Genomic DNA, 21,738 nt, shown 5'->3' on the forward strand with positions numbered 1-21,738 from the left:
TAGAAACCTATTTTGAAAATAGGTTTAATTATTTAAATGCTTTAATTATTTAGTGTTTAATTCCATCTTGTTCAAAGTAAGTTTGAACTTTCCTAGTCAAATTAGATTTTTTTTGAAAAAGAATTATTAACTAATAATGTTAAATATAATTTGTATACCAGAATTTATCCATTTTCTGTTTGCTTCATTTCAGAGGTTATTATGTCTCTTGAAGAAATGAGATAGCAATAAGTTTCTCTCCAGGATATTCATTCTTTTCTTTATCATTTGAGAGATTGTGATGTTTTACATTTAATGATTGGTGGTTCTTTGGCCGTCATGAGAATTGCCCTCCTGTGGCTTGTTATCAAGGACTTGGTGTTTTTCTCTACCAGTTTTTATCTTATTAATCATTTTTGCTTAAGGACTATACAAAAATTCAGTAGGTGTTTAACAAAGATGTGCTTTCTATTTTATGTTAAGCATCAAAATCGTTTCACAGAAATAACACAGAAGGAAGCACAGATTTTGAAATAGGTACTGGAGGAAATATATATCATGGAAGTATAAGGCTGCTATTAGCACAGATTACCAGTAACATGCTTATTAGGCCAATGTGTCATCATTTTAATATGACCTACATTCTTATAAGTCTTTTGAGCATTTAGTATGCCATACACTGTTGAATGCTTGATGTACATTAATTCTTTAAAAAAATTTTTTTTAACGTTTTATTTATTTTTGAGACAGGGAGAGACAGAGCATGAACAGGGGAGGATCAGAGAGAGGGAGACACAGAATCTGAAACAGGCTCCAGGCTCTGAGCTGTCAGCACAGAGCCCAACGCGGGGCTCGAACTCACGGACCGCGAGATCATGACCTGAGCCGAAGTCGGCCGCTTAACCGACTGAGCCACCCAGGCGCCCCCTTTTAAATCTTAGAGTAGATAGAGTCTACATATTATCTCCATTTTGCAGTTTTCCTGTGAGGAAATTGAGGAACAGAGAGGTTGTTATTTGCCCAAGGCACGCTAGGAAGCTAGGAAGACGAGCCAGGATACAATCTCCGATATCAGGCTCTAAAGCCTGTCCTCTTGCGATCTGTGCTCTGTGGAAAGTTTGTCCCAGGTTGGGGATTCAAGGTCAAACGTCATGGTGAATACCTGAATAGCAGGTTTGCAACCAGGAGCCATATACCTTTGATGTACTGAATTCGGAATATTTACTCGTGAATACTAGTGCTCCTGCCGGTCATTACAACTCTCATACCCTCTAATGGTGGTTTTACATGAGACAAGATGATACTTCGCTTTCCACATGTGCCCTTCTGCAGAGACTGTGGCGGTGTCGGCTGCTGTCGCTTGTTGTCTTTAAAACAGGCACACGGGGGCGCCTGGGTGGCGCAGTCGGTTAAGCGTCCGACTTCAGCCAGGTCACGATCTCGCGGTCCGTCAGTTCGAGCCCCGCGTCGGGCTCTGGGCTGATGGCTCAGAGCCTGGACCCTGTTTCCGATTCTGTGTCTCCCTTTCTCTGCCCCTCCCCCGTTCATGCTCTGTCTCTCTCTGTCCCAAAAATAAATAAACGTTGAAAAAAAAAATTTTTTTTTAAAACAGGCACACGGAACTTCTTTGGCATTGTTGACAATACTTACTGGGAATATGTATCCCCCTCTTACGTATACACCCCCTCTATTTCAGGATAATATATAGCGTGAGGAATTTGAATTTATTCATATTTCAGGAGACATGATTTAATTTAGGTAACTTTAAGCACTAAGCTCATTTTGTAATAGAATATATACTTTTGGGGTGTTTTTATTTTTCTGAGGTACTTTTAAAGATGCATTTATGGCTCAGAGGAAGTAAAAGACATAGTTCTTAGCCTCTTTTAATGTTTTTTTATGGTAACTTGGCATTGTGTTTTATTAGGATAAGTGATACTCTTTTAAAAGTGAGTTTTCCTTATTCAATCATTAAAAACAAGGAAATCCTGCCATTTACAACAATATGGATGGACCTTGAAGACATTATGCTAAGTGGAATAAATCAGACAGAGAAATATAAATACTGTATTTATGGCACCAAAAATTGATAATTGATTTTCTCTGTACCCTTACCAGCACTTGTTATTTATTGTTTTTTTGGATAATCGCTATTGTAACAGATGTGAAGTGATACCTCAGTGTGAATACCCTGATGGTTAGTGATACTGAACATTTTTCATGTACCTGTTGGCCACCTCTATATCTGGGAAAATGTCTATTTAGATCCTCTCTCTGTCCATTTTTTATGTTTGTCCATTTCTCCTCTTTTTTTTTTTTTTTTTTTTTTTTTGCTATTTTTGAGTTGTATGACTTTGTGGGTTGCATATTAATTGCTTATCAGATATATGGTTTTTGCAGATATCTTCTATTCAGTAGGTTGCCTTTTCATTTTGTTGATGATTTCTTTTGCTGTACAGAAGCTTTTAGTTTGATACAGCCCCACTTGTATATTTCTTTTTGTTGCCTTTGATTTTGGAACCTGGGTTAAAAAATCATTGCCAAGTCTGGTATCAGGGAGCTTACTTCCTAGGCAGTCTTCTAGGAATTCTGTGGTTTCAGGTCTTAACCTTCAAATCATTAATCCATTTTGAATTAATTTTTGTATGTGGAAGATATTACGTTCTTTTCTTTATCAGTTTTATTCTTTTGAATGTGACCCTCCAGTTTTCCCAAACACTGTTTATTGAAGAGACTGTTCTTTCCCTGTTGCATATTCTTGGCTCTTTTGTCAAAAATTGACCGTATATGTGTAGGTTCATTTCTGGGCTCTCTATTCTGTTCTACTGATCTGTGTGTCTGTTTTTATTTCAATATCATGCTGTTTTGATAACTATGACTGTTTAGTTTTACAACAGTTTTTCAAACTGTTCCGTAGTTTGAAATCTGGGAACATGATGCCTCCGGCTTTGTTCTTTCTCATGATTGCATTGGCTCTTTGGGATCTTTTGTGGTTTCATACAAATGATTGAGGATTATTTGTTCTATTTCTGTGGAAAATGCCATTGAAATTTTGACAGGGATTACATTGAATCTGTAGACTGCTTTGGCAGGTATGGGCATTTTAACAATATTAATTCTTCTAATCCGTGAGTATGGGATATCATTCCATTTGTGTTTCAAGTTTCTTTCAACGTTTATTTATTTTTGGGACAGAGAGAGACAGAGCATGAACAGGGGAGGGGCAGAGAGAGAGGGAGACACAGAATCGGAAACAGGCTCAAGGCTCTGAGCTATCAGCCCAGAGCCCGACGCGGGGCTCGAACTCACGGACCGCGAGATCGTGACCTGGCTGAAGTCGGACGCTTAACCGACTGCGCCACCCAGGCGCCCCTCAAGTTTCTTTCATTAATATCCTATAGTCTTCAGGGTATAGGCCTTTTTACCTCCTTGGTTAAATTTATTGCTAGATATTTTATTCTTTTCCATGCAATTATAAATGAAATTGTTTTCTTATTTTCTCTTGTTGTTAGTGTACAGAAACACTAATTTCTGTAGATTTCTGTATATTGATTTTGATCCTGCAACTTTAGTGAATTTATTAGTTCTAACAGTTTTTTGATGGAGTCTTTTTTAATTTAATTTTACTATTTGTTATGATTATTTTTTAATTTAAATCCAAATTAGTTAATATGTAGTGTAATAATGAATTCAGGAATAAGATTTAGTGATTAATCACTTAGATATAACTCCCAGTGCTCATCCCAGCAAGTGTCCTCCTTAATGCCCCTTGCCTGTTTAGCCCACCCTTCCCACCCCCCACTCATCACCCCACCAGGAACCCTCAGTTTGTTCTCTGTATTTAAGAGTCTCTTATGGTTTGTCTTCCTCTGTTTTTATATTATTTTTGCTTCCCTTCCCTTATGTTCACCTGTTTTGTGTCTTAAAACCCATGTATGAGTGAAGTCATAGACTTTCTCTGACTGACTTATTTCACTTAGCATAATACACTCTAGTTCCATCCACGTTGTTGCAAGTAGAAAGATTTCATCCTTTTTGATCGCTGAAAAATATTCCATTGCATGGTTTTGTGTGTGTGTGTGTGTATACAACTTCTTTTGTGTATATATGCGTATATATCTTTCATTGTGTGTGTCTATATGTATATATATATACATATATACGTATAGACATATATCTATACGTATATACATATGTGTATATATATATACATATATACGTATATATATGTCTATACGTATAGACATATGTGTATATATATATATACATATATACGTATATACATATGTCTATACGTATATACATATGTGTATATATATATGTATATATATATATACATATAGACACACACAACTATCCATTCATCAGCCTATGGACGTTTGGGCTCTTTCTGTACTTTGGCTATTGTTGATAGTGTTGCTATAAACATTGGGGTGCATGTGCCCCTTCGAATCAGCACTCCTGTATCCTTTGGATGAATACCTCTGTATCCTTTGGATAAATACCTAGCAGTGCAGTTGCTGGGTTGTAGGGTAGTTCTATTTTTAATTTTTTGAGGAACCTCCTTACTGTTTTCCAGGGTGGCTGCATCAGTTGGCATTCCCACCAGCAGAGCAGAAGGGTTCCTCTTTCTCTGCTTTTTGGTGGAGTCTTTAGGGTTTTCTGTATGTAATATAATGTCATCTGTAAATAGTGACAGTTTTACTTCTCCCTTTCCATTTTGGATGCCTTTTACTTCTTTTTCTTGCCTAATTGCTCTGGCTAGGACTTCCAGTACTATGTTGAATACAGGTGGTGAGAGTGGGCATCCTTGTCATGTTTCTGATCTTAGAGGAAAAACTTTCAGCTTTTTATCATTGAATGTGATGTTAGCTGTGAGCTTGTCCAAATGGCCTTTGTTATGTGGAGATACATTGCCTGTATACTCACTTTGTTGAGAGTTTTTATCTTAAATGGATATTGGACTTTGTCAGATGCTTTTTCTGCATCTATTGAGATGATCATATGATTTTTATTTTTCATTTTGTGACTGTTGTGTATCACGTTGATTGATTTGCAAATGTTGAACCATTTCTACATATGTATAATAAATTCTACTTGATTGTGGTGTATGATCCTTTTAATCCATTGCTGAATTTGGTTTGCTAATGTTTTGTTGAGGGTTTTTACATCTGTGTTCATCAAGGATATTGATCAGCCTATAATTTTCTTTTCTTTTTTTAAAAAATGTTTATTTATTTATTTTGAAAGAGCGTGCAAGCAGGGGAGGGGCAGAGAGAGAGAGAATCCCAAGCAGGCTCCACACTGTCAGGGCAGAGCCCAACGCGGGGCTTGAACCCATGAACCATAAGATCATGACCTGAGCCGAATCAAGGGTCAGATGCCTAACTGACAGAGTCATCCAGGCACCCCTATAATTCTTTTTCTTGTGCTGCCCTTGTCTGGTTTTGGTATTAGGGTAAAACTGGCCTCATAAAATGAGTTTGGGAGAGTTCTCTCCTCTATTTCTTGGAAGAATTTGAGGATTGGTATCAGTTTCTCTTTGAATGTTTGGTAGGATTTACCAGTGAAGCCGTCTTCTGGACTTTTGTTTGTTGGGAGGTTTTTGATTACTGCTTCAGTCTCCTTACTTGTAATTGGTCTGTTCAGATTTTCTATTTCTTCATGATTCAGTCTTGGAAGGTTGTCTGTTTCTCAGAATTTATTCATTTCATGTAGGTTGTCCAGTTTCTTGGCATGTATTGTTCATAGGACTCTCTTACCCTTTGTCTTTCTGTGGTATCAGTAGTAAGGTCCCCTCTTTGATTTCTGATTTCATTTTTTGAGGGCTGTCTTTTTCTTGGTGAGTCTAGCCAAAGGCTTGTCAATTTTGTTTATCTGTTCAAAGAAACTGCTCTTGGTTTCATTGATATTTTATATTGTCTTTTTATTTCCTCTCTAATCTTTGGCATTCCCTTCCTTTTACTACCTTTGTTCTTTTTATAGTTTCTTGAGGTGTAGTTACGTTGTTTATCTGAGATTTTTCTTGTTTTCTTGAGATGGGCATTTATCATTACGAACTTCCCTCTTAGAACTGCTCTTGCTGTATCCCGCAAGTTTCATTATGGTTTATTTCCATTTTCGTCTATCTCAAGGTATTTTTAAATCTCTCTCTTTTTTTTAATGTTTGTTTATTTTTTTTTTTTTTGAGAGAGAGACAGAGTGTGAGTGGGGGAGGGCCAGAGAGAGAGGGAGACACAGAATTGGAAGCAGGCTCCAGGCTGTGAGCTGTCAGCACGGAGCCTGATGCAGGGCTCGAACCACGAGCCGTGAGAAGATGACCAGAGCCAAAGTCAGATGCTTAACCGACTGAGCCTACCCAGGCGCCCCGAATCTCTTTTGCTTTCTTTTGCTTTCTTCATTTCTTCATGGTTCAGTGGACTTTTTCTTTTTGCTGGGACCGGCTGAGGCTGAGGTCAGTAATGACACCTGACAGCAGTGAGATGGGAAGGAGGAACAGATCTTATGACTAGAACCATGATCACATTTCATCGGCTCCTCAGAGTGTTAAGTTCCAAGTCTTGTGATAAAATATGCAGGGTATTTTCCTTTGAAGCATTGGTGGAGCTTACTGAAATCTGTTGTATCCCCCACCTCCGCCAAGAGGACAGGGTTGCCATGAGAGATGTGCTGGTGGTTGGTAGCAGTCTAAAGGGCAGTAGACGGGTTCATCTCTTTAGCATCGGAGGAGAAAACAAGTATACTCAGGAAGCCAACCTTGAACTGAAGCGCGTTAGAAGGAAGCCTCCAGAGATCGCCCCCCTCCCCATTTCCACCAGCCTTTCATCCTGTCATTTACTCTCTCCTCCTTACAGTGACTTTGTGGGGTTTACAGTGTGGCAGGAAGGAAAGATGGGGGGTGGCGTGGGTCTTTAATTTCACTTGTACTGCAGGAGATTTCTGCAGTCTCTGCAACATATCAAAAAATATGTTTGTGAATGAAATCAAAGTTTGCAACGTGGTTAAGTTACCCATTTGTATGTAACAGTTTAAACGGATGTTTTATTTTGCACTGAGTCAAGAGTTTAAGAGTTTTCTTATTTTTATCAATGAATTATTTTCGTATATGTGCTGCCGAAGCAAGCGCTCAATGAATTATTTTAAGACTCACTGTTAAATTTTACCCTAGATTGTGTTATCTCAGGGAAGCTATAACTTAATTGACGTCTCCTACCTTGGCCCTTTTCACTACTCCCCTTGATCTGCTCATTACCCCTTTTACAACCTGCTTGTAACAAGACGAATCTCCTCCCCTAGAACTACTCTGTATTAAGCTTACACAGAAGGGTCCAGATTGTGTTTTAAAAGCCAGTGGATTCAATAAAGTGTACTTGATGTTTTAGAGATGTGTAACTCCTTGGGTAGCCTTGATTAACAACCAAAGATAGTCTTAAGTTTTAGTATGTCTGTTAGATTGGAACCCAAAGTTTCTTTTTTATCTTATAAATTTTATGATTCTAAGATCTTACATGGTTTTTCCATAGAGAGCAATAACGATTGTTGCTTTTATTCATAGACTTTTTAAAAATTAATACTCCAAGTATTATACAAAGAACTTATTTTCCTAAATCATTTGACTAGAAGTGCCTACGTTACCCTCTCTTTAATGCTTTTAGTGCATATTTCCTACAAACAAGGAAGTTCTTCTATTTAACATTAATAAAACCATTAAAATCAGGAAATTAACATGGAACTATTACTGATCTTTAGATCTCATTCAAGTATTTTGCTTTCCATTTGATTCATTGTTTTTTATAACTTCATTCTATCTGCTGAAATTTCTAATCTGATTGTGTACGTGTTCCTTTTTCCACTAAATCCTTTAACATATTAACCATGGTTAATTTAAAGTTACCGTCCGATGATTTAAACTTTTGGGTCTGGTTCTCTTGATTAAACAATCTCTTGACGGTGGATTTTTTTTCTTGCTGCTTTGTATGTTTCGTAATTTCTTTTTTATTGAATTCTGGGCATTGCTTGTAAAAGAAAGTAGAAAATGAGGTAAATAGTATTTATAACTGAAAATTGACCTTTTTCTGTCAGGCCGTTAGTGAGTGGGGTGGCGTTTAATTCAGCCTACCCTGTAGGTGGACTGGAGTTGTGTTTTGTTGTAGCTGTAGGTACCTTCCGTTCAGCACAGAATGCAAAATCCTGCAGCTGCCTTGTGCACAGTGGTGTTTCCCAGCACCCCTCCCGCGTCCTCAGTCCAGTACATCTGCCACTGCTGGGCACATCGTTGCCTTTATAACTCCACGTGAGGCCGGCGGTGGGGTGGGGATGTCAGGGACACTCTTCGGTTTTCCTGGTCTGGCTGGGACCGCACTCAGGCCCGGTCCCTGAGTGCCTGAGGCCCAGGTGGGAGGCTTTCTCAGCGTCCTTTTTCCTCTTCCCAGTGGCAGGCAAACTCTGCCCTACCTAGGTGGGAGTTTGGGGTTGGCAGCAAGTTTCTTGCCCTTCCTTCCAGGGGGAGTCGATCTCTCCTTGATGTCATTTCAGAACCCGGGCCTACTGTCTACCTCCCAGGGGCAGATGCTTTGGCTTCTGCGCTCCCCTAGCAGTAGTGGACTTTTCCCTGAGAGTGCGATGGCGGGGTGACGCAAGGGTGAGAGGAGGGGACTGAGCTCTGTCCTTTCCAGCATCAGGTGCCCTTTCCCTGGAAGGGGTGGAAGAGTTTCTTGCCCTTCTCCCAGTGTCAGGTGTCGATTTTCCAAGAGAAGCTTCCAAGAAGCAAGTGGGGTTTTGTTCTCGATACCATTTGCAAGGGCTCTTTTCGGTCTCTTGCGTACTGCGCCCCCACTTTTTCTTGTAAGCACCCACTGAGGCCTCTGGAGGACTGTTGCTGAGTGAGTGAGGACTCTTGCTTATGTCTGGGCTTCCCAGGGATTCTGCACTCAATGGCCACCAGCACTTGGCCTTTAAATTTGTTAACATCTCAGTTACTTTCTTCTTGCTTTACTTTTAGGGCACCGGTGTCTTCTCCATACTTAAGTTTAAACTTCCCTCTCATTAGAGGCGCTTATCACCCATTGGAGCTCTCGGTTCAGCCGATGGAGAGAGCGACCTCAGCTTTCTGACACACCGCTTGTTCTTGCTTTTAGGGTGGGAATGAGGTTCTCTTACAGCTAGACTTTATTCTGGTTTTCTCCTTTTCTGTTTTTGTAGCCACCTTCTCCAGCAGTGAGAAACCTGGCTCACGTTATCCTTACTGTGTGGGCTCATTAGACCAGTCCTCCTGTATTTAATCAAGCTCTCATCACTGCCATCATCCCGTGCTACTCAAGGACACCATCTGACCCCACTTGGGCTGACACCCCATACTAGGCCCCTGAAGTATCTGAATGCTATCCTCTACCCCTGTGTTTGTCCCCACTCCTGGCTTCCCTCCCTTTCCCACCCAGGCCCCAGCACCCTGTTCTAGGCTGTTGCCCTCTGGGGGCGTACTCACAGCTCTGCTTGGGCTCTGATTCCCCACTCGACCACCTCATGGGGATGCCCTCCTCAACCTGCCTGAGCTGGAGCATGCCTTGCTGCCCCCCCCCCCCCGCCCCACCTTCGCTGTGGCCCACCTAATCGCTGTGGGACCAATTTATGTGAAGAGGGAAAGAGAAAGAGGAAGGCTCATGCACTTCAGCGACAAAAGACCGAGTTCCTGGGTTAGTAACCATCCTTTAGTGTAAATAGACTAATAAATATATTTTAAGCATCTGCATTTTGTCTTTCTAACAGGTTATGAAGTTCACGGGATGGAAAAAATACCAGAAGAAGGACCAGCACTTATAATTTTTTATCATGGAGCTATTCCCATAGATTTTTACTACTTCATGGCTAAAATTTTTATCCATAAAGGCAGGACTTGCCGAGTAGTAGCCGATCACTTTGTCTTTAAAATCCCAGGTAAACTTTGACTGTGGACAGTGGTGTTAACATGATCAAATTATGTTAAAGTCTGTGTCCTTGAGCTCTCTAGGATCATTTGGAAAAGCTTTTTGCCTTTTTAGGGTAACACGCTTAGAACTCTAGTTTGGGAGTATCTAATTATCCGATGTATGTAATATATCTAAATATAAAAACATGGTCAAAAATGTCACCTAACTTTTTTCCTTATTAACAGCTATTTTCTTATTATTTGTCTAAGTTAAATCGTGAACTTCCACTTAAAAAAATAAATTGTAACTTTTACCAAATAATTAATTTATATTTTGCCATAGAAAGTAGTTGATTTTTCATATGATGAATTTTTCCATGAGATACTGATTTTTGGAGTTTAACTTCACAGTAATTAGAGTTTGATTACTGTTGGTATTCTAGCAAATCAAACTTACTTAAAACATCAGTGAGGGTATATTTTGTCTTCATATAATAACATTGCTTCAGAAATCCTATCCTTACAAGTCTGTCTTTTTCGTACTTGACTTGCCCGCTAGACTTACAACTCTTAAAGTTAAGGACTATATTCTTCTTAATCTGTTCATAAAGGCTTATGCTTTTTAAAAAGATCAATGAACCAAATGATTTCAAACTGTTTTTAAAAAACCATTCTAAAATAAACTCCTTGGTAGTAAGTCTTATTTTCTTTTGTCACTGAATCACCAGAAATGAGCCAACAAAGTTTATCATTTGTCCTCTGGCATAATAAAAGCAAAAGCCACCCACCAACCAGAAAGACAAACACCAAGCAGTGAATTAAGTAACAGTGCCTTTCATAGGCGTGGTTAATCTTTTGGGTGTCCTTGTGTACTAAAAAGCCATTTGTACTCTGATTAAACTAAATTGTCCAGGAAAGGTTTTTCTTTAGAAAGTAATTGTGATCACTTTATAATAAATCTGAAAACTAGAGAAAAGGAGAGCATCATTATAATCTTACCACCCTAACATAACCAGTTATTGTTTTGATTTATTGTACTTCATTTTTCATTTGCATAATTTTGCATGTTATGCAATCACTTTTGTGTTCTTCTTTATAAAATTGTGATGTTAGCATTAACATTGTACCATGCTTTATAAAGAATAGTTTTAATGTAGGGCTAAAATATTTACTTGACTAGTTTTCTCTTCTAGAACATTAGGTTGCTTGCATTGTTTTTCTTTTTATATGTAATGTGCATATTTTTATTTGCATTTGGCTTGAAATTTCCCCTTTATCATCTTGTAATTTATGAAACCCATTATGAAAATGTATCTAATTAAATCAGTGAGCTTTTAATATAATGGGGGTGAATAGTCTTTCAATCTTAATAATATGTATAATCTTGCTTTAGATCCTTAAACCTGTGAGAAGTTTGGTTAGTCTGCACAGTCTTCACTACCCAATTTTCCATTCTCAAGAATAATGTATACGCTAACATCAGCCCTCCAGAGTTCCAGTGTAGGATTTGGTTAAAATATTTAGTTACTAACAGGATTATTTCTTTCATCCATAAATAGTTGTGCTTTGAAAAACTGTATAATATTAAGACCTGGAATTGGCTGTTACTGAATTAAATACTCACTTTATTAAAAACTCTTAAAAAAACCAAACCTCTTAATGATTTTGCTGTTATTATTGATTTTAAAAATTTAATTGTGAGAGTAACATCATCTAACTTGGAATTTCAGTTGATTTGATTATGGCTTGCCAATTTTGATAGGGCTAAGCATAGTCAGATTTACATTCTCCTGAGTGATTCTCTTTCTTATAGGGCTAAAGGAAGATTAGATTTGTGATTGCTGATGGGATATCATTTCTGATTGCTCTAGTAAATACTATAGACAGTGTTTGGCCCTGAGATGCAGTGGAAGGGGCTTTGGAGTAGACATACCTGGACCGGAATGTCTGCCCTGCCATTTGCTGGATGTGTCACTTTGAGCAAGAGACTCATTGAGCCAACTTTCTTTGTCTGTAAAACGGGGGCCAGAATCCCTCTTTTCCATGGTTTTTGTGAGTTTTAATTAAGAGTTTGAATATGTCCAGTAGCCCGAATAGCAGGTGATCCGTGAGGAGGTGATGAGTAAGTCATAGTAGCCGTTACTTTACCAGCGATATTAATTGTACGTAAACCTTAAGAGTTCTTGTTGATCTAAAAAGAAGTAAAAAAAGGAATTTACTAATTTAAGTGTAGATATTAAGTTCTGTGGGTTGCAAATGTTTTTGTTTTGAAGAATTGGACAAGAAGTACTTAAGACATATCTTCATGCTAATGTTTCTTACAGGGTTTAGTTTATTACTTGATGTATTTTGTGCTCTACATGGACCAAGAGAAAAATGTGTTGAAATTCTGAGGAGTGGTCACTTGTTAGCTATTTCACCAGGTGGAGTTCGAGAAGCCCTAATTAGTGATGAAACCTACAACATCATTTGGGGTAATCGTAAAGGCTTCGCTCAGGTTGCAATTGATGCAAAAGTGGTGAGTTGTATAAAACCAATTATTAAAGTAAAGCTAGGTTGAATTTAAAATAAATGCTTACATAGTGAGCCAGAGTATATTAGAATTTAGATCCTTTCATTGCACTACTTAAAAATCAGTGTACGCGTAACTCTTTGTAAGGTAGCAGTGGAGAAGTTGTGCATGGGATGTCACATCAGTCTGGAAATTTGGCACATAGCCGCCAAAGTTTTATTTCGCATTTCAAAATCTGACTTTTAATCAGATTTGTAAAATTTTTTGTATTCCTTCAGTCATACCTTGTTCAAAAGTGTCATCAGTTCAGTTCTATGTATTTTAGTCCTTTGGTGTGACTGAATTGGCACATTTTCAGTGACGGTCGTTGGTTTGTTTCACTGCAATTGTTTTATCTGTGACCAATTTATCTAATCCTAGGAATCGAATAATGCGTAGCCCCTATTATTTTTTTATCAGCAAATGTGGTCAGCTCTCTGATTGTACTGAAGATGAGAAACAAATATTACTGTAATTTAGATCTTTTAAAAAGATTTTGATGAAAGAACTAGTCAATAAAATTAAGTGTTCCTCTGAGATCCACTGTAATTATTCTGTTTAGTAGACTGGAGAATGTGAATGCCATTTTGTCCTTTTCTTTTGCTTTGGAAAGTATTTCTCAACTTTTTGGTTTCCATATTGTACTCTATCCTGTGAAACGCTTACTGATCACTTGTGGAATGTTCCTGTGTTTTCTGTTTTCATTTTAGATTGTCTGTCGGGAAAAGAAATGGTAGTGCCTTTGACCAGGATGGCGTTCTTTTTCTGGGCCAGTTAGTTAGAGACTGCTGACAGTACTTCCCTGCGTCAGTGTTTTTTGTGTGCCCATTGCTGCTACGTAGAGACCGGTGCGCACGCTTAACTTGCCTGTTCAGCTCGCAGATACAGGCTCTTGATTAAAAATGAAGAGATTACAGATGACTCATTCTGACCCAAGACGAATATTTGAGGAAGAACGGAATTTTTCTTTTTTTTTTTTAACTGCAGAATTAAAATAAAATCCATTGAGTTTTAGTTTGTCCTGTACACATGTACATGTAACTACCAGAAGTTACTGCTGTGGCACACTAGTAATGTGATCCCAGAATAAGAGTTACTGCACTTGCCCAAGTGTTTAATAATAGACAACATACACATTTAAACACTATTGTCCTACTGTAGATTATAAGCTCCCTGAGGACGAGATCATCTACGGTGATTGGCATTTGGTAGTCTTTGAATTGAATTGAATTGAATTAATTTTTTAAACACAGCGTTAAGCACTACTAGAAAAACGTTAAGCACTACTAGAAAGGGACGTTTGAAGTTGAACTTTATGTTAATAGTATTAGTGATACAGAAAATTAATTTATAGCACATTTTATTTCCCAAAAAGGCTTTTTTTTTTCCCATGTAGCTTTTTTTTTCCTTAAGTTTATTTATTATTGAAGAGAGAGAGAGAGAGAGAGCACGAGTGAGGGAGGAGCAGAGAGAAAGGGAGAGAGAGAGGATCCTAAGCAGGCTCTGTGCTGTCAGCACAGAGCCCCATGAAGGGCTTGAACTCTCACGTACTGTGAGATCATGACCTGAGTGGAAACCAAGAGTCAGATGCTTAACTGACTGAGCCACCCAGACACCCCTATTTCTCAAAGAGTCTTAAGCACTGATGTATCAAACAAAATTTTAGAATATACGAATAATGTAAAACAAAAGGATATATGCACCATTGTACAAAAATTAATGGTAATGAATGTAATATCTGTTAAAGCAATGATAAAAGCTAAAAACCTAATCAAAGATAGTTTAGTTTTCAGTTTATATTTTGAAAGAATTATTTCTTATAAAGTTTTAAGATAAAAATGACAAAAGTAGATTTGGAATTAAATTGATCATGAGATTCTAATTTCTCATCCTTAACTTCACAGATTTAAGGAACATTGCCTGGACGAAGGCCTGAAAGAAAGAAATTACAGAGAGAAAGGAACTATTTTTTTCAGTCTTTGGTAGCGTTTCTAGATAATTAAGTAAGATAATCCAGATCATTTAATTAAAGTTTCTGTATAAAACTTGGGAAAATTTTATAAACCGCCTTTTTTAAGTTTAAAAACAAAAACCTTTAACATTGTTGATTTACAAAATAGCATTAAATGTTTGGTAAATACTGTATCACCCCAACCTTTTGTAGTGCTTCTAAAGGCTTTACGTTGGTACTCCTGTATAGTAAGTAGGTGACGTATGTAATTATTCCAGTGTTGCAGATGAGGGAACTCAGGCACAGAGAGATGAAGGGACGGAGGGGTCGGGTCATACAGCAAGGCAGAAGCAAAGCAGAGCTTACACTGCGGGACTCCTGCCTGCATTTCACCGTGAGTCTGCTGACCTGGAGGTTAGGGGGACCCTCCGGATACGTGACAGAGCTCTTTCAATCATATATGGATCTAGTTGTGAATGCTACAAATACCCATCTGGAAAACCCCTTCACAGTCCTCACAGAACTATCATAAACTTCCAGTAAAAATTTAAGACTGTTGCAGGAATAATTGCATTTAAATTGTGACATTATAACAAATTGAAGTGAAAAAAATCTAGATTGTCAGTGCAAGTTTACAAAATATTGGTAAAAGATATTTAAGGTTTATCTGAAAGTTACAGGCTTTTTAATATGATCTAAATCACTCATTTTGTGCAATTCCTGAGAATTATCACTTTGATAGGAATGTTTAGGTGACTTCATATCTAAATAGGTTGGGAAAATATTAGCCCATTTATTCAAGTTAGAAAACAAATAACTGATGTAAAAGAAAATAACAGTTGTTTTAATAAAATTGTTAATATATATGTATTATCTCAATCCACAAAATAGCCTTTGAGATAGGATAATTATTATTATTTCCATTTTGGTGATTTGTCCAGTGGTGCTCGTTTACTTTTAGTGGCAAAGTTTAGACTCTCAGACCATATTCACCTGATTCCCCAAGACTAGTTTTAACAAAATACACATTCTCTTTGTCTTGCACACCCTTACACAGAGATACATGTATACTGCAAACAGTTTCATCCTAGGTTACTAGGTTACTTATGCAAGTCCCTCGTATACAAAAGGTGCGTGAGGAAAGGGAGGAATAATTGTACTACAGTATCAGGTTGTAATAAAGTAATGCTTATGGTCTTAAGGCTGTAAGCTTGAATGCAGAACTAAGCGACCATATGCCCAGACTATAGCCTGGAATACTGAGCCTGCTAGGGTAAGCATTTTCCTGTTTAGGAAGTTCTAGAAATATCTAGCTTCTGGAGAGTAAGCTTTTTAAACGATGATATGTAACCTCAAGAGTCTTCATAAAGTGCACGCTTCAGCAGAAACTTAGGGGTTCCTGCCACTCAGTAGACATAAATCCAGCAATACTGGTCAGAGAAGACAAAGGGTGTGTGTATATGTGAGCTGAAAGGTTTCTGTTCCTCTTTGGGCATTTTATGTTCTCAACTCTAAAGACATTTTATAACTCTTTAAAACGTTAGACTGTCAGCCAATTACTTTATTTCACAAAACTAGGGGTGGTTTCCTTGATCATAATCTGAATTTTTTACCAAAGAGTCCGTGTACTTTGTTTCATGTTTTAGCTTTGTGGATTAACGCCACGAAACTTTAAATTCTTCCACCGGAGTGCTTTTCTTTACCTGACTTTTTTTCCTAACTGGTTTTAAGATTGCTGCTGCCTGTTTCTGACATTTTGTATTCAGAGAATACAAACTAATCCATTACAGGCATTGTGTCTGTTCTGTGTACTCATTCCTTCTGTGATTCCTTCATCGCACTTCGTTTTAGCACCTAGTCTAGTCCAGGCACTGTTCCGGGTGCTGGGGACGCAACTGTGAGCAGAACAACGTCTCCGCTGTTAGGGGTCTTCCTTCCGCTGCAGGGAGAGATACAGTAAATAAGGGTCAGTGGTTCTATGTGAGCTAGTAAGTCTTAGGAAGAAAGCTATGCCTTTAGTCCCTTTCCTTCAGTCCACCATAGTTTACTGTTCCCCACAGCTGAGTAAGAATGGCTTTGTAAAATGTCAGCTTATTTAAATATCTCAAGCCCTGCTCACCGAGGCAGGGAACACTGTATTCGGCACAGACTGATGGTAGACTGGAAGTAAAGTGATACTCAGCTTTTTTTTTTTCTGAAACATCGTTTAATTCGTTGGATTTTGTGTGCATATTAAGGTGTTTCTATTCAATTTTTTTTGTCTACTTCAGTTTCACCATGGTAGAACCTCCTTACGTGATCCTTTGCTATTTCATCATTGTTAAGGTCTCTGTTTAAAAAATCATGCTTAATCAGTGATATTCATAGGATAATAAAAACCATGAACTTGTGAGCAGAAATGCTCTAAAATTAATGATAAAAGGAATTGTTTTCTGTATATGCTTTTCCTTTTTTTTTTTTTTTTTGCAGTGAGTCTTATACTTTTCATTAATGTTGAACATTTTTAGATTTCATAAGCTCACACAAAAAAGTGTTTCAGTAATTCTGTGACAGCATCTTGCCAAAACCTGTCATTTAAATTCATATGTATTTCCCCATACAGGGACCTCTGCCTTGTAACTTTTCTCCAGTCAGCATACTCTTCAGTGGACCGCTAAGATCAATTTACCATATTCATTTTATTCCGTGAAATTAATGATTTTGGTAATCCTCATTTTGAGTTTCAAGGGTTTATGTGGAATGATAGGAAAGTTGGCAAATGAAATATTATATATCGCCACTAGAGGGTAGTAGTTCCAATTTTTATTTTTACAAATGATCGAGTTAAATTTAGTCTGATAAATCACACTAGTGATAAAAGTATACCTTTATTTTTAAAATAGCTCATTTCATAATCTTAAACAGGCCCCCAAAAGTTTGCATTACTGACTCAATGGTGATATTGAATGGATCAATATATTTACTTTTTAATTCAAATTCTCTCTAGCCCATTATTCCTATGTTTACACAAAATATTCGAGAAGGATTTAGATCACTTGGAGGAACAAGTAAGTTCTGATTCATATGGTTTTTCTAATTATAATGTAATATTTAGAATATAGTAGTTTAAATATTTGGGCTTTTGAACCCTATAAGAAATCAACTTTTGAGTTATTACTTTAGATAATGAATTTATTATTTAGATGCTTTTCTATTTAAAGTCTAAGCGATAACTCATTCTAAGTAATGGCAGTTCTTAGATGTTAGATTTTTGTTGAGAATCTCATCTACATACTGAAGCTTATTTGTTGTGGGCTTAAACTTACAGTGAGTTATCTAATTTCCTGGGTTGAACCATGTTGTTGAGGTTTAGAACAAATGTACCCATGACTCAGACTGCCTTCCTAACTCGCTGCTGCATGAGTTTCAGCTTTAAAAATGGATGACAATATGATATTGAATTAAGATTAACGACACAAGGATGTATCATCTGCTTTGGTTCATATCTGCTACTTCTTATTTTTTGCTTTTTAAAATATTTTGAACCATGATACATTTATATTATAAAGTTCTTTTTGCCTAACTTTAATTTATGGGTAACAAAATAAGCTTTGAGTGTAGTTAGAGGAGAGATAACATTTAGATGTGCTTTTTCTTTGCAGTTTCTCTGTTGTTTTCTTTTTATTTTGAGATTTTCATAGTTTGTTTTTATATCCTGTGGTTTATATATTATATTCGATTGATTATATTTTGTATCCCTAGCAATATATTGTTCCTATCCCCATGCAGATCTCCTCTTGAAGAACTTTAAATTTCTGTTGTCTGTTTTATGTCTGATGTTGGTATATCGTTGATATTCTATTACATTTTTTAGGTATTACTCCCCCCCCCCCTTTTTTTTCAAATGTAAAGTGGAAAGTGATGTGATATTTAACTGTTGTGGATTATTTCTTACAGTAGAATTATTTCTTCTAATTTTCTCTCAGATCATTTCTTCAGAATTTAAGTTGCATACCAAAAATTATTCCTAATTTTGTCTCTTTAATTATAAAGTGGTTTAAAAATTTCTGTTGACTGCTTTTTGACTTTCTTTTTTACTTAGTTCATCAGTTTATTTTACATTTTTGCCACTTGCAATCCTGCTAAATTTTGTACTTGGTCACTAACATTAGTAATTCTTTGCTACTCTGCAGTTTTCTTAATTTACAATATTTTTTCTTTACCTGGCTTATTGGTGCATTGTAGTTTCCTGTTTACGTGAATTTATCTTACCCTTTTCTTTTTTTTCTTTTATTCATACAAGCCTGTTTTTGTGAGTCTCTAGACATTTTAGCTTCTAGCTTTGGGTTATAGTCTTTACCCTTTGTTTTGTAATAATAGTAATTGATTTGCCTTTTTAAAATTCTCTTATTTTTGAAAGCTCATTTTAAAAAAAATGAACAAACCTATTTTGGGGGGCATTTTTAGGTTCCCAGAAAAATTGAGCAGAAAATGCAGAGTACTGATACAGCTTCTCACCACCCCCCAGTTTCTCTTATTATTAACATCTTACGTTAGTATGCTCCATTAGTTACAAGTGATGAAAAGCTCGTCTTAAAAAAACATATATTGTACTAATTGCCCGGGGGTGATATTGTTTGCCACCTTCCTCTAAGTCTTACATATTAATTTGAAAGTTACAATATGTGCTTAGAATATTTAACCCATTAAAATAATTTGTTTACTTTAAAACAGGGTTATTTAGATGGCTTTATGAAAAATTCCGCTATCCATTTGCTCCGATGTATGGAGGTTTTCCTGTGAAATTACGCACCTATTTAGGTGAGCCTATTCCTTATGATCCAAAGATAACAGCAGAAGAATTAGCTGAAAAGGTAAATTATTGTTTCTTTCTTAATCTTTGAACAGAGTTTTCCTTTTAAGTACTGTATTAAAAATGACTTCACTACTTTATCCTACAAACATGTTCTAGATCAGTTGTGACTTCCTCCCCGCAGGGGACATTTGGCAGGACCTGGAGACTGTTTTTATTGTCATGACAGGCAGGACCCGGGAGGTGGTGGTGCTACTGGCATTTAGTGGGTAGAGGCCAGGGATGCTGGGAAACATCGTACGATGCCTAAGTAAGCCCCCCACCGCAGAGCTACTCAGTTTAAAATGTCAAACGTGCCCAAGTCGGGGCTCTTGGCACTGGTAAGTAAAAGGTTTCATAAGTGATGTTCAGAAGAACAAAGATTTGACCTCCATAAAAAGAAAAGTATTGTTCTTGTTTGATAGGAGTATCTTGGGAGGAGAATGGAATAGTGTTGAAGGGTGTGGGTGATGAAATCAGATTGCTCCCAGCTCCACAACTTGCTGTGTGACCTCAGGGAGTCCACAGCTCACTCTGTTAGTGTGCAGAACCGGGAAGAGAATAGTACCCGCTCATAGTTGTCCCTGAGCATTACATGAGGTTACGCAAGTTCGTTGTTTAGAACAGTGAGTGGCAGATAGTAAGCGCTTCATGAATGCTGGATATTAACACTGTTAACACCAGGGAGTCCTGTTGTCCTAGGAACTTACAGTCTCGTGAGGGAGCTAAATAACTAAATCAGTGCTTATATGGTGACGTGTTACCACGGTGGTGTGCTTACGGCAAGGTTTTTTAACCTGGGTACTGTGGGCGTTTTGCTGTGGGGTGCTGTCCTGGGCACTGTGGGATGTTTACCACCACCATCTCTGGCCTCTATTCACTAGATGCCAGTAGCACTCCCCATCCTCACCCCTCACTCGTTGTGATCATAGAAAATGCCTCTAGACCTTTCCGTATGATCCCCAACGGGGCAAAATCCGATCTGATTGAGAACTTCTGTCTTAGGACATCATGGAAGCACAAAGGGAAGCTATCTAACTTAGATTAGGGATGCCTCCTTGAGAGAGGTGATGCTTGAATTCGGCTTTGAAAGACAAGGAATTAGCTGGACGGAGGGTCCTGAGGTAGAGGAAACAATGTATAAAGGGATGGTGTTACGGAATAGCATAAAACCTTTGGGGAGTTGAGAGTGGTCTTGTATAGCCACAGGGATATCATAGGCGATGGGGCTAGAAACACAGGAATGGTCTGGACTAGGATGGCCTATAATTGATTTTGTTTCCTGAAAGCAGGTGGGGGGTGCTCTGGAACATAGGTGAATGGTGTAATAGGTTTGCGTTTGGCAAGAGCACTGGAAGCGATACGGAGGCTGAATTTGAGGGAGACCAGTAGAAGCTCAGAGGGGAAAAAGACTGCTTTGTGAAGGAAAAAATAGGAAAAGCTTCCTGGAGTGAGGGCATTTGTGGTGGGTCTTGAAAGAAGGGCGTGGCTTGGTCCTGTGGACTTGGGGCTGGAGGAAGAGTATGAACAAAGATGCGGTGGTTGGAGAGTTGACCATATACCAGCAGTGTTGGTTAGAACGGCAAGGTTGGAAAAGACTGCCTAATAAATTCTCCAGGGATTTTGCAAACGCATTAAAGGCTCCAAGAAGCTCTGCAATGAAGTCTATTTAACTGTTTCAAAGGGCATTTCCCAGGCTTAGCTGACCAAAACCTCCTTGTTTTTCCTGGATTAGCAGCTGTGGAATAAACTTGGGGAATCAGTATCTTGGTGGGTAGGGTTTGGTTGAGATGCTGCTGGTTAAGTAAGTAGCTACATTTTTAGGCCCTTAACTATCAGACTAGGGAATTTGTCTACCAGAGAACATTTCAGTGAGGATAGGTCTCTGCTTGGGAGTGGCTCATATCAGTTTCATTCACATTTAGGAGGCCCAAACAAGCAGATGTGTAATCTGTTTCTCTACAATGGTTTGTGAAGATGACTGTAGCAATTGTGATCACTTAGATACATATGATTATAAGTGCACTCTTTAAGAGCAGGGCTCATGCTGTTGAATTCTTGGGTCTCCAGTTCCCAGCACCATGTTAGGTGTTTAATTAGATCTCAGTAAATGTTTGATGAATGAGTGAATCACATAGTGGTCTCTATCTATAGAGATAGACGTACCAGACTTGAAAATTGATTCTGTAGCTACCTGCAGGATATGTCCATATATATTATATGCATAGGTTTTTAAAAATACTTGATGATGAAAATTGAGAAGTTATCCACACGAGACAGTTACTGAAGTCATGAGCTTCATTCACAAAGCAGGTTAGAGACAGAAGACTGAGGACAGACGGGAGGACAGGGAAGAACACACGAGGGGCATGCTGAGGACGTCAGCCAAAGCTGTGGAGACGTGGAGAAAAGCCAGTTTGTGTGGGAGAAGCCAGCCGGCGAGGATGTTTACACAATAGGAATGACCGGTAATATTCATTCCTGCAAAGAGATCAGGGAAGATGAGGATGAGAAAAGCCCAC

At 38.0% G+C, this 21,738-nt stretch overlaps 1 protein-coding gene across 15 annotated transcripts in view; it reads left to right on the forward strand.

The window, feature by feature from the left end:
- The window catches only part of TMEM68 (transmembrane protein 68), a 70,360-nt gene that overhangs the window by 11,271 nt on the left and 37,351 nt on the right, over positions 1-21,738 (forward strand). For 4 of the 15 annotated variants that reach the window (XM_045455221.1, XM_045455222.1, XM_045455219.1 and 1 more), the window contains 4 exons: positions 9,745-9,912; positions 12,208-12,401; positions 17,372-17,432; positions 19,099-19,238. In XM_045455221.1, the coding sequence (XP_045311177.1) occupies positions 9,745-9,912; positions 12,208-12,401; positions 17,372-17,432; positions 19,099-19,238 (563 nt within the window). The other 11 variants (XM_045455224.1, XM_045455225.1, XM_045455232.1 and 8 more) reach the window with 8 other exon arrangements.

This window comes from Leopardus geoffroyi, chromosome C3, assembly GCF_018350155.1.
Source record: "Leopardus geoffroyi isolate Oge1 chromosome C3, O.geoffroyi_Oge1_pat1.0, whole genome shotgun sequence".
In the NCBI taxonomy this organism is placed as follows: domain Eukaryota; kingdom Metazoa; phylum Chordata; class Mammalia; order Carnivora; family Felidae; genus Leopardus; species Leopardus geoffroyi.